The sequence below is a fragment of the Quercus suber genome, unplaced genomic scaffold, assembly GCF_002906115.3.
Source record: "Quercus suber isolate HL8 unplaced genomic scaffold, Cork oak 2.0 scaffold_48, whole genome shotgun sequence".
Taxonomy (NCBI): Eukaryota; Viridiplantae; Streptophyta; class Magnoliopsida; order Fagales; family Fagaceae; genus Quercus; species Quercus suber.
The window spans coordinates 1,314,898-1,328,149 of NW_027069513.1; the positions used below are offsets into that span (position 1 = coordinate 1,314,898).

Below are 13,252 nucleotides of genomic sequence, written 5' to 3' on the forward strand. Positions count from 1 at the left end.
TTATAAACATATAATATTTCATTTATTATTTATCTCTAGCTCACGTGCCAGCCTATTAATTATTAAAAATATAAAACTAGTGAGTGGCAACGGGCAATAGTTGAATATTCAGCCCAAAAAAAAAAAAAAAAAGTCAATAGTTGAAAATTTGAAATAAATGATGTAATTGAAATTTCAAACTTGTTTCAAATTTCAAAGTCTACACGTGTGGTGTCAGTACACACAAAATAAGACTACAAGAACCACACAAAATAAAAGGACCAAAGGGATGCAGCTGTTAGTCTAAACAGCAGATAAGATGAAGTGAAAAAAAAAAAATAATAAATAAAGAAAGGAAGTGAAAGGAACGAAACTGAAGGAGGAAGAGGAAGGGATAATCAGCTAAATGTTGACAACGACCAACAAAGTGGTGATGGGCTTGAAGGCGACATGAGCCATTTGGTACTTTTATGTTTTGTTTTGTGTTTTGTGTTTTTTTTTTTTTTTTTTTAAGAAGCTTTTTGTACCGGCTGGTTTTTATTTTCCGTTCGAAATGGCCGATATTCGCCGACACGCCTGGCATAGTCCAGTATAGACCGGTATTTTGAGCGGTACAATTTAAGGGTGTTTCGGTACCGTTTTATCCACCAGAACGAGAAATACCGGCCGTACCGGCCGGTACGGTATGGTATTAACTTCACTGCTCAAAAGTACTTTTCCTACAAATAGAGTTGGAATTGATATGGTTGCCTGGAGTTTAAATTATCTGTTTTGGTTTTATATTTTTTGGGATAGTTGAATTTGATTTTGATTTTGTCTTTTATTTTATTTTTGGGTGGAAAATGTAATTGGGCAATTGCTAAATCATGCTGATAAGTTTGTGTACGTTATTGCTGATGATAACAAACGTTATGGCATGCGCAACAACAACATATTATTTGCTCACCGTGTAGAAATTACTATAATAAGTGTTGTTTATTGGATGAAAAATGTCCTAAAATGCTAATCTGAGGCTATCATAGAAACTTTGTTTGTTTCTTAAAAGCAATTACAACTGTTTCTCCCAAAAAAAAAAAAAAAATTACAACTCCCTTTTTTTTTTTTCTTCTATATCAGATAAGAATTACAAATTGTTTTGAAATTCATCAGTGAAACTCTCTCTCTTTCTCTCTCTCTCCTATTATTTTCTTCTGAAAATAAATTGCATAGAATACATAGTGATTGATACATCCACTAACATTAAAAATTCTAAACTTTATTGATGCTGAAGTGAGTTTAGTTGTTCTTGTGGTTGATGGGATCCTTGTTGAACCAAACTGGTAGGGCTGGTTTTAATGGTAGTGGTGGGGTTGTGAAGGGGGTGTTCAATTATGTTTCTTTATTTGTTAAATTGGTAGTTGTGTGGTAGACTTGTTGAACTTGATTGCTTGAATATCTCTTATATATATTGCGAATTGGGATTGATTAGGGGAGGTTAGCTCTGCTTACACTAGCTTTGCTGGTTTTGAGGGATTAATTACTTGAGAAAAGAAAATATAGTAGGATCTTTTTGTCTTCTTGCACTTCATTTGGAGTTTCATGCTTCCAAACCAATAATTTTTTATTCATTTATAGATTTTTGTGCACCAATGCATCTTTTGGTGATTTATTCTTGATTAAGCTTGAAACTTATCTATTTGAGGCATCAGTTATAGCATAATAGATAATTATATAACGAATGTGAGAATATTAATTTGGCATTATATATATATTGCGAATTGGGATTGATTAGGGGAGGTTAGCTCTGCTTACACTAGCTTTGCTGGTTTTGAGGGATTAATTACTTGAGAAAAGAAAATATAGTAGGATCTTTTTGTCTTCTTGCACTTCATTTGGAGTTTCATGCTTCCAAACCAATAATTTTTTATTCATTTATAGATTTTTGTGCACCAATGCATCTTTTGGTGATTTATTCTTGATTAAGCTTGAAACTTATCTATTTGAGGCATCAGTTATAGCATAATAGATAATTATATAACGAATGTGAGAATATTAATTTGGCATTTTACTTATCAAAATTTTATATAGTATTTTAAAATGTTTTTTGTGTCATATTTCAGAATCTAGAACTCAGCTTGAAGCTCTTTGTCATGTGAGAGTTTAATGCTTTTATTGAAATGAGTCCTTTTACTCCATGCAATGTTTTATTTGTTAGTTTTTTTGACAGTTTAATACTCATTATGTTAATTTTGATTCAAGTGGATATGCTCCAATCACCACACACATATATTCTTTTAGGTTCATGAATTGGCTTCTTTTCTTTCCTTTTTGTTTGTTGTTGTTGTTTTATTTGTGGGTATATGTCGGTAATGCCATGACTCTGTTTACCTACCAGGCATAAACACATCCAAAACAAATGCCTTCACTTTACCCTAATGCAATTCTCTTTTTTTTAAATTTGCCAATAAACTACAACACAAATAACACTTTTTTCTTCGTCTAGTGGTTCATTGAATCTACTTGTAAGGTATATAGCCACTCTCTCTTGAATGAAATTGAAGCTTATAAAAGAAATGTATTAAAGAAAAATAAAGAAAAAGTAGGAACTCAATTATGTGAATTTCCTTCATGTGTCATGCTCCTTAAAAAGAGAATTAGAATGTTTATGCTTTGCATTTGACCTAATGGGCCAGTAGTCACTTAATGGGCCATTAATCACCTTTAATTTATGCCAGATATGGACCCACATTGAGCGGGACCCTCTATACGGGATGTCTTGACGAGGCAGGATGTACATCGTTCAAGTTTGCTTTAGGATGCTCCTTTGGCAAGCAAGGTATGCACTTGTCCAAAATTGTAGTCAATATATGTAGTAGAAAGATTTTTGGCATTTAAGTTTGAAGCATAATTATTATGTGCTTAGTGAATGCTATTATTAATACTAAGTTGCTATGTTTGTAGGAAGTGCCAGGTGTACTGACTTGTCATCACTGAGAGAAAGGTTTACTTGTAGGTGGGTTAGGTCCACAGATTGCTGCTTATATCACAGATGCGGGGTTAGATGGGCTACTTCGGGTCCCAAATATAGATGTTGGCCATAGCTTGATCACGACATTAGTGGAGAGATGGCGGTTGGAGACGCACTCATTCCACTTGCCCCACGATGAGATGACCATCACGCTGTAAGACATGGAGGTTATAATGGGCGTACCTGTAGATGGCTTGCCGGTGGTGGGATTTACCTATATGGACGATTGGGTTGACCTCTGCACCAACTTGCTAGGGCATGGGCCACCGGACAGAGAAGTCGGTGGGAATAAGAACACTGCAGTGATGGAAGGGTCAAGGGTAAAAGCCAAATGGCTTGAGGAGAGATTTAGCAACCCTCTCCTGGCTAACGCCACTGAGGTGCTTGTGTAGCAGTATGCTCGGTTTTACATACTGGAGATGTTGGGTGGTATACTGTTTATGGACAAGTCTGGCAAACGGCACTTAATTATGTATCAATTTTTCAATCCAATTAGCAATGGAAAGAAATATAGTTAGGGTAGTGTAGCACTAAGTTGGCTATATAGACACCTCTATAAGGCATCAGAGAAGACAGCTAAGCAGATTGGCAGTGCTGTGCTATTGGTGCAATTGTGGGCATGGGCGAGGTTTCCACACATATGTCCTGTGATGAGGCATCCACACCAGGCATTGCCCCCAGGTCCACTTGCTATCAGGTATGTAGGATCTTAGATAGTTACCATTTTACATTTTCACATTATCTTTTTTGCATGGGAATTATGTAAGTAACTAATATAAAGGTTATGTTTGTGTTGTTTGCTAGATGGAAAGGGGCTAAGATAACAAATGAACATCCAATGCACATCCTACGCGCCTATCATATGTCGCTTGCTTTGCTACGACCAAATCAGGTATCGTGCCTTACAAGTGAAAACCATTTTGGCATGTAGTTGTTGTACTTACAATTCGCTTTGGAATGAATAAACATTTTTTATTTCAAAGTTAAACATTGTTGCCATGTATTGTTCACATTCGTTACACATTTTTTTCTAATTATATTGTTAATATGGTTGTTTGCATCTGTTGGATCATTGCATATTGTCTAGGAGCCGTACAGAAATTATTTGGGTTCCCTGCCCATATATTGTATGGCAGGCCAACACATATAGAGGTCTATCGTGCCACTCATACATTTTTGAGTGGTTGAAGGCCATCACCTCGAACGTGTTCTCCGACAGTTTGGGATGAAGCAAGGTATACCGGTCAATGTCAATACTTCAACTGAACTTCATAATATAGCACTCCAGGGCAAGTAGGATAAAAACTGGGCTGAAGTACATGCCACGCATATTGCTAAATGGGCTACACACACCATAATTGTCAATGCACTGCCCTTTCATGGGGAGATGAGCTACAATGACGAGTATATGGTGCGGTTTCGTCCTTGCACTCTTCACCATATTACGAAAGAGACCTAGTACTGGGACACTTCGGTAAGTTTACAAAAACTATTCTATTATAAATGTACCTCGCTTCACATAGTTTAGTTCAACCTACTAACGTGACTCTTGTATACTTGTGACAGGTTGAATCACAGTTGAGGATTATGGTGAAGTGCGAACTAGGGTTTGAGATCTACACCGATTGTATTAATGCCTTGAAATCTATTGAAGAACTCGGTCGGTTGACCTTGGACGATGCATGCGCTGCGGGCAACATAAGTGAACCGGCTGTAGGGCGTGGTCGGCAAGTAGGTGGAAGTTAAAGGCAAAGAGGTCATCAATCTAGTTAGTGTCCCACATCTGGTCGATGTCACACACCCGTGCCCACATCTGGTCGACGTCACACACCTGTGCATGACCACACCATGGAGGAGGCAAGTTAGACAGCAGATGAGATGCGTTTAGACACTAGCTATGACATGGGCTCCATGGCACATGATGATGCGAGTCCATCCCATATGTTTGCCTATGGGGACACATCTCGATCCCCATCCATATCCTCCACTACACCTTCATTGCCCACCACATGTATGTCTCCCCCATTGACTACTAGCACTGCCCCTACAGATGTACGTGGTAGAGATGAGATGAGATTCATGTCCACCGCTGGGCGACCCACCCCTGGTGCTATCCCGATAGCCACCCCCCCACCAGAGGCTTCACACATTGAGGATCGGCCGCGAAGGCCACAGCGGACACAGACACATCCTCCTGACTGTGGGATTGGTCATGGTACTATACTTTGATTTAATATTGATTACATATAAATCTCTTTATAGTTAAATGATTTACATATTAGTATTTGCTCGTGTTCTTTTCAAGCAAGGTGAGACCAGTCAAGGAACCAGTGAGGAGAAGAAAACGGGGATGATTTTCGATGGTCAATTGGGAGAAATTTCTAGAGTTTATAGAAAATGCACTGCTTAGAAAGGTCTGATTCTTGCATTATTATGTTCCTATAACTTTTAAAAATGCATGGTCTTCAAATGTTGCAACTATGGATTTGTAAAATATACTGATGATTACTGATTTCAAATTCAAATGACTTGGCACCATGTATGTCTTGTTGATTTTTGTGTAAGAGTTGAGCCCCAGAATATGGGATTTGAATTGGATTAATTTTGTGTGGGCAAATGATGTTTGACTAAAAATTTGTTAGTATTTCAGTCTATTACTTTTGAATATTTTGTTTTTATTGGATTTTAATTTTTGTAATTAATTCTTGGGTTCATTTGGTATGGAACTGAATTTTAGAATTTGTTTGTAAAGAAAGGCAAGTGAAGATGCCACTGAGATGATAAAGAATACAGAGGAGAATAAGAAGTCAGCAACAGAGAAAGAAGCTAAAGTTCAGGAAGTTTTACAGCAATTGAATTCAAAATTGCTATTAATTTGAAATCTTGTTCATGATTCATTTCCATTGAAGTAAACAAGGTCTAGGGTTGGGTTTTTGTTTTTGTTTTTGTTTTTGTTTTTTGTTTTTTGTTTTTTGTTTTTTGTTTTTTGTTTTTTGTTTTTTTTTTTTTTTGGGTAGTTGGAGATTATAAAGGACAGAAATGCAACAGCAATCACCAGATATGTTGAATAATGGTGCACCTTCAATTCTTGCAAATACTAATATCACCATTGAGCAGATTCAGAAGGTACACTTTTTTGCACTCAATGTCTTTATAAATGATTACAAGAAACTCCAATTGTAACTTAACCAGTCATTTTAGGGTATAGCATAGATGTAGCTAGAACTTCCTCCTTATTAATCCATTAGTGGTGGATTTTCATATATTAGCATGTTTTGAAGACTGGCCTCCCTATTTCTTTCCTTATTGCTAGTATCTAATTAATGGTTTTGTCTATAACAAGCTCAAATTTTCTAAATTTTCTCATATCATTTAGAATTTGATCATTTAGAATTAGATCATAAAGAAGTTTGGACATAAATGTTTTGGTGCAAGTTCAATTTGTTGCAACTTAAAAATTCTTTGATGGCATGATATCTTAGTAGAAATTTTCACTTTGCCTCATATTGAACAAGGAACTCCCTTTTGCTCACTCATTTATAGATTTTCATCTCTTATGCTTGGTGTAGTACCTGGATGAGAATATAGACTTGATTCTGGCAATAATGGAAAATCAAAATGTGGGAAAATTTGTAGAGTGTGCCCAGTAAGTGGTAAACTAACTAGGATGTTTTTCTTTTGCTTCTTTCCAATATTCCACTTAATGGTAGCTTCCATATTGTTTTAATCAATTTTTATTGTGAGCTGATTGTTTCAGGCTAAATTTGAATTCCTTTATACTATTTTTATTCAAAATAGTACTTTAATTCCACACCTATCACTTGCTTGTAAATTTGAATTCCTTAATACTATTTTTATTCAAAATAGTACTTTAATTCCACACCCATCACCTGCTTGTACTTTAATTCCTACCATCCAAAGTAATGTGCTAGTAAAAAATAATATTCAAAATTCTATTGCAAACTACAATGGTGGACATAGCCAAGCCATACTATTCAAAATTTCTATTGCAAACTATGGTGGACGTAGCCAAGCCATACTCGAGTTTAGTAGACTTGGGTACTACACAGTACTTGAGTCCATGAAACTCGAGTATCAATCTGCATGGTACGACAAGTATTTTGTTAAGACCCAAGCCATACTCGAGTTTAGTGGATTCGAGTACTTCTACAGTACTCAAGTTCTAGAAACTCAAGTATGAATCTGGATGATTTTCACACTTTTATGGTTAGTATACCCGAGCCATACCTGAGTTTAGTGGACATAGGTACTTCTAACATAGTACTCGAGTCCTAGAAACTCGAGTACCAAGTGGCACTTATTATTACACACCTACTTACTGGCGCCAACTGTCGTAGTAAATGCATAATGAATGGTACTCTCGAGTTCTGTGAACTCAAGTACCTTTTAACAAAAAATCCCCCCGTCAGCTTTAAGTTATTTTCAATATCTCTCTCTTTCCAAGTCCATGTGCGAGTCAGAAACTGGAAGCATAAACTTTACTATTAGGTCACCATCTACAAGTCTTTGAGTAGTGTCAGTGTCTCCATCCACCAATGTGCTATTCATTTAATCTTTGGGTCAACCTTGTTGTGACCAGTAGATAGAGGTAATAGTCAAATGCTTAGTTTTTAGATTGTGTTTGCAATATGAGATTTTTATGCATGAGTTAAATGCCTTCAATGCTTAGTTTTTAGATTGTGTTCATATGAGATTTTTATGCATGAGTTTCATGTAATGAGTTTTGCAATATTAACTGTGTACAACTACTGATATATACATGGTTTTACATATAGAAATTTAACTGTGTAATGAGTTTGGCCATTTTCACCTCAAAACGAGTATTAAATTTAATTAGATAATATAATAGTGGAAATGTCAACTAAAACATCTTTTTATTATTACCAACAGTGAGTCACACATCTAGATGGTTTTGAATCTCGACCTTCTAATCTATTATTAGGAAAGAAGCAAGTGTTAATTAAGCTATAACTATAGTTCAAAACCATTAATATAAAATTAATATGAAAATTGACAAGAAATATTTTCTAGCTATATGCTAACATAAATAAGGAAATGAAAACGTAAATCATATTGATAGCATTTACTCATTCAAGGTTTCAAATTTGAGAATTGTACTTCACTAATGTGAACTTATTATCTTTAAGGTAAACCAAAAAAAAAATTCTAATAAAATTCTAATTATATTAACTATTTTTTTAGATAAAGTAAAAAAGAAAAATAATAATATGCAATTAACATAAACTTCTTAATTACGTAAACTCCTTTTTTTCTTTCTGTTTATATTAAGTTATCAATTTCTTCACAACTTAAAATTATCTGATATAAAAGTGGGGCTATATATACGGTTTGGTATATTTTTCCCTTTTCCTGCCGTACAGTTTCTTAATATATTCTTTCCTTCCCATACTTACCTTACCTATGAAAATTGCATATAATATGAATTCATTACTCAACAAAGAATTGGCTTGATAAAATAAAGTCCTAATGGTTGACCTTTTATTATTTTATATGTGTATAAAAAATATATATATATATATATATGGTTAAGTGCAAATTATGATCAAGATTCAATTATTTATATGTCTATACACAAAGTCGAGGAGGTCGAGTTTGAATATAAATCGTTTTTATCATACACCAAATTTATGTAACTATTTATAGATTATGACAACTTTTAATATTGTTAATAACAGGTCGGTGATGGATTTTCACTTTTTCTATGTTTACTATGATGGAGAGACGTATTATCATGAGTTGCATGAGTTATCATACCAAGGCTCGAACCAGAAGCAAAAATGTGTTAAGGTGAAGCGTAGGATAGGCCTTATGAGCTTGAAACGAAGAATATTGAAGGCGATGGGGTTAAACCAGTCTAGGCATAACATTTTCGTCGTGTATCAAGCACCTCAACTAGTTGTAGGCACCCAAGTTGTCTACAATTCACTACAGTTATCGGGTGGTGCCGAAGTGAAGATGATGTGGGAAGTTGTTGAACAAATGGTGGTGAAAGGATTTATTGCTTCGGAGCTCTATGTCACTGTTGAGCCCACCATAGTAAAGGCTGGAGAAGGTTCACAACAAACTGTTTTGGATGGAACTGTAGATGAGCACATCGACTCAATACCATTACAATCTTATTAAGGGTGTGCAGACTGGAGATGGGTATGGCAGTGAAACATGACAGACATTTCCCCATGTGAACTCAACTGAGGAGGAGGAAGGGCCTTAAGAAGTGCATGAAGAAGAGCATTTATCACATGATGAGCTGCATGGGGGCACATCCGAAAATGAAGATGAGCACGGACTTGGTGATGATGCAACCCATATTGATGTTACTAGGGATGGCTTTGAAGAGTTCCTAGATACCATGGGTGAACATAAGGATGTTGATCATATTGAAGATGTGGTTATAGAAGAGAATAGAGACACATGCCTCGATCCTGATCCTATGCTGGAATGGTTCACCATAAACACTTGGGATAATATGTTTGATCCATCACCGGTTATGCAAGTGGAAGTATCAAGTTGGACGCCTAGGGAGCAGCCAATAAAAGGGATGGTATTCACGACTGAATTGGCGGTGCGACATAAGTTGACCTGGTACGCAGTGCGAGAGAATTTTAGCTTCAAAACAGATCATTCAAACTCAGAAAGGCTTATGATGAGTTGCAAGGATGATTCCTGTCCATGGTTAGTCTGTGCGATCTGTTGCAAGGGAGACAATGGATGGAAGATCGCAAAATGCAAAGGCCCTCACACGTGTAACAAAATTTAGAATGCTCATGATGGTTGGATGATTGATTCGGCGTTCCTAGCATACGTGCTTGAGCGCTATATACAAGAAGACCCAGCATATAAGATAAAGAACTTACGCCATGTTGCTTTGGTAGACTTAAAACACGAAGTATCTCACTACAAAGTATTCTTTAACTTGCATTATTTTTTCAATACAATGTAGAGACATCAATTTTTGTGAAGTATAAGCATGATATTTTTTTTTCCCAAAACCCATGAATACCTTATATTATGAAAAATGAAATTGAAAAAGAAAATAAAAAAGGGAGTAAAGAGAAAGAAATATTATCTTCATCTTATATCCTTACAAGTCTTGATTTGTTTTCTTTAACTATCATTATTTAACTTGAATTCATTTCTAACGTAATCATTATGGTTCACATACAAGGTTTGGGAAGCCAAACAAAAGGTCGTTGTAGTTATATATAGGGATTTTAAGGAGTCTTATGCAGAGTTGCTGTGTTTTTTGTCAGGACTTAAGGATGCAAGTCTAGGTACAAAGTATAAGTTATCAGTGGATGATAATTATGGACGGGGAACCTGTACATTCAATAAATTATTTTAGGCATTTCTTCCATGTATTGTTGGGTTCAAGAACTATAGGCCTGTTATTAGCATTGATGCAACCTACTTCTATGGAAAATATAAAGGGAAATTGATGATTGCAATGGTGACAAATGCTAATAATAAGATTTATCCACTAGCCTTCACCATTATCGAGAGTGAGAGCATAAAGACTTGGGGTTGGTTCTTGGCTTGTATAAGAAAGTATGTTATCGACTGGAGACACCAGTGTATCATATTTGATAAACACCCTAGGATACAAGTTATCTTCAGAGACACTAATCGAGACTTTTTGCAGCCTCCCATGACATAACATTGTTATTGTCTTCATCATCTATACAGTAACGTCAACATTAGATGGACCAACGAAATTTTAAAGAATCTAGTATAGAGGGCAGTAAGTGCTACCCAGGAGCTAAAGTTCAATGCCACTTTCGATTTAATTGAGAATGTCAATCGGGATGTGCACCAATATCTGAAGGATGTGCCCAAAGAGAAATGGGCTCTAACTTTTGACGAGGGTTACCATTATGGGGCGATGACTACAAACGTCTTTAAGTGCTTCAATGGTGTTTTAAAGGGTGCTCGTAGCCTGCCCATTACGACAATGGTGAAATATACATGGTTCAAATTGAATGCTTACTTTGATGATCATTACATTAAGAGCATAGCACTGTTGAATTCGGGAAAAAAAGGGTCAAAATATGCCTTGAATATCTTTATGAGAAATAAGATGAAGGTAGAGCATTATAGGGTGACGAGATTGAGTGCGCAACAACAATCATATCAAGTAGATACACCGCATAATCCAGGGACTACTGGACATGGGGATCACATACATGGAGTTAATCTGCTGTAAAGAACTTGCACATGTCAGAAATGGAAACAGTATAAGATACCCTGTTCACATATCATTGCAGTTTGTATTAGGTATTGACATGATGCAGAGCAATACATTGGCCCATGCTATAGCGTTGATGCACTGTTTCAGAGCTATGCTCCCGTTTTCCCTGTGTTGAAAGATAGGTTATCATGACTAGATCCTAAAGAAACTCGAAAGATCATCCCTAACCCCCGATTGATCCGTGAGAAAAATTGCCTGTCTCAATATGAATCAGGAATGAGATGGACGGGGGCGGGAAACGGCTGAGAACCACACCATGGAAGGAGACCCCCCCCCCCCCCCAGGAAGGTGCAATGCAGGTTGTGTGACCAAGAGGGGCATAACCGAAGAACATGCCCTAAGCGGAACGAGGTATCGACGAGTGGTGGTCTCGCGGACTAGGTATGCTAAGTTTGAACCGTGGCATTCTTCTAAATGCAACTTGAAACAAAATGCATGATATATGCCATTGGATCAAAATGCATGCTATATGCCATTCAATTATGTATTTTTAAAACTTAAGAAAAATTGGATAAAATTTTAAGGACCAAATACGGCATTTATACACTACTTTCCCTATAGGATGCATTCAAAAAGTCATTAGCATTGCCATTTGGAGTATTAGAAGAAAAATAAATAAATAAATAAATATTAGTCTTTGAGATATCTTTTTTTATCAATGAATTATTAAGCATATTCTTTTCTTTAAATTTTGCCAAGAAGCAAAAAGACTTTTACACAAGAAAGCAAGATCTGTTCATGTTTAGTATATTTCATACTTATGTATGTAGAAGCCAAAATAGAAGTCACCTTTGGTACAAACAACTTGAAATTAATTATTTAAACATTGTGTCAATGATGCATGGTTTCTCTGCTTCTGTTTAGTGCAAAGAATTATTGACAATCTGCTTACTGCTTATTAGTTCTCTACTTCCTTAATTCTGCATCTGAGATAACTAAGTTAAATTTCTGCAACTCAGTTGCCCATTGAAGCACTACTAGTTAATGCTGAAGACCACTATTCTTTTGGGCCCCAAACTCAATATAAATATTGCTAAGGATGGGCATGTATCCTTCCCTAAGTACATAAGTGCACTGTTTGGAACTTCTGGCTTGAATTGAGATGAATTGTCAATGAAGTGCCATTCATCAGATCAACTACTTGATCTATGTAAATTTTTTCCATTTTTTTAATGCTGATCATAGAAGTTCTAACTTCTGACTTGTTCTAAACATTGCTATGATATGATTGGTTTTTAAATCTTAATTTACTGTTGTTTGTATGTAAAGAAAGTTACGCATTAATTGTTAAAAAAAGTGTTCTAAGCTTTTGAGTGAGGTTGCTTATAAGTGATTATGGTATTTTCTTTATGGACTCTTAACAATCTCCTTTCAATTCTTTATTTTGCTTTGACAATTCATCATTGAAGTTGTGGTAGATATACAAAATCTGCCACATATATACTTTTCATTCATACATGCAGTAGGTGTAATGCAGAAATGAGTAGGGGCTTCTTTTGCTATGTATTAGTTGTATAGCAATAGTACATTTTCTGGTAATTCTTGATAGAGCTGTTGTGTAGTTGTACAATAAGTAAGCTAGTCTTGATGGCATATGTTACTTTAAGTTAAGTTAAGCATTATTTTAACTATCAACTGTCCATTATTTTAATATTTGATTTTTATGTCCCAAGATTAATCCTCTGTAATGATTCACATTGATTTGTATTTTGATTTTTTTTTTTAAAACATGATGTTTTATTACTTGGTAGCACTTTTATTTCAAATTCTGCTCAGAGACTTTCCTGCAAGCCAATATAGATCATAGCAAGGGGTAGGTGGACTGCTTTATGAGGAAAATTTAAAGTGAAACATCTAGTGCATGGTCTCGTGCTCTTTTTTGTTCACTTGGATGTCTAGTCGAGTTGTTTTATTTTATTTCTTTCCTTTTTGGGGTCTCTTTTGGTAAGTTCAAGCTTTAGAAGCAGAATTTTTTTTTG

General features: G+C 35.7%; 1 protein-coding gene across 3 annotated transcripts; it reads left to right on the plus strand.

Moving 5' to 3' along the window:
• Positions 1–292: 292 nt before the first annotated feature.
• On the plus strand, positions 293–11,497 carry LOC112035658 (uncharacterized). Of its 3 annotated transcripts, XM_065771740.1 has the most exons (10): positions 293–441; positions 2,694–2,794; positions 2,920–3,683; positions 3,791–3,878; positions 4,074–4,460; positions 4,553–5,201; positions 5,292–5,400; positions 5,724–6,112; positions 6,556–6,632; positions 8,704–11,497. In XM_065771740.1, exons 8-10 carry the CDS (start codon positions 6,026–6,028, stop codon positions 9,149–9,151), a joined length of 612 nt encoding a protein of 203 aa, XP_065627812.1. In that variant the 5' UTR covers positions 293–441; positions 2,694–2,794; positions 2,920–3,683; positions 3,791–3,878; positions 4,074–4,460; positions 4,553–5,201; positions 5,292–5,400; positions 5,724–6,025; the 3' UTR covers positions 9,152–11,497. The 3 variants fall into 3 exon arrangements, 2 of the variants coding, with proteins under 2 accessions (XP_065627812.1, XP_065627813.1); XR_010628334.1 differs by lacking the exon at positions 6,556–6,632 and having other exon boundaries at positions 8,704–11,484; XM_065771741.1 differs by lacking the exon at positions 5,724–6,112 and having other exon boundaries at positions 294–441; positions 8,704–11,491.
• The last annotated feature ends 1,755 nt before the right edge of the window (positions 11,498–13,252 follow it).

What these genes read in the sequence shown, in the direction of transcription:
- LOC112035658 (XM_065771740.1), top strand. Translation starts at nt 6,026, where the DNA reads ATGCAACAGCAATCACCAGATATGTTGAATAATGGTGCACCTTCAATT. An exon ending in CCATTGAGCAGATTCAGAAG is followed by an intron (nt 6,113 to 6,555) that starts GTACACTTTTTT and finishes TGCTTGGTGTAG; the next exon opens with TACCTGGATGAGAATATAGA. An exon ending in AAATTTGTAGAGTGTGCCCA is followed by an intron (nt 6,633 to 8,703) that starts GTAAGTGGTAAA and finishes TGTTAATAACAG; the next exon opens with GTCGGTGATGGATTTTCACT.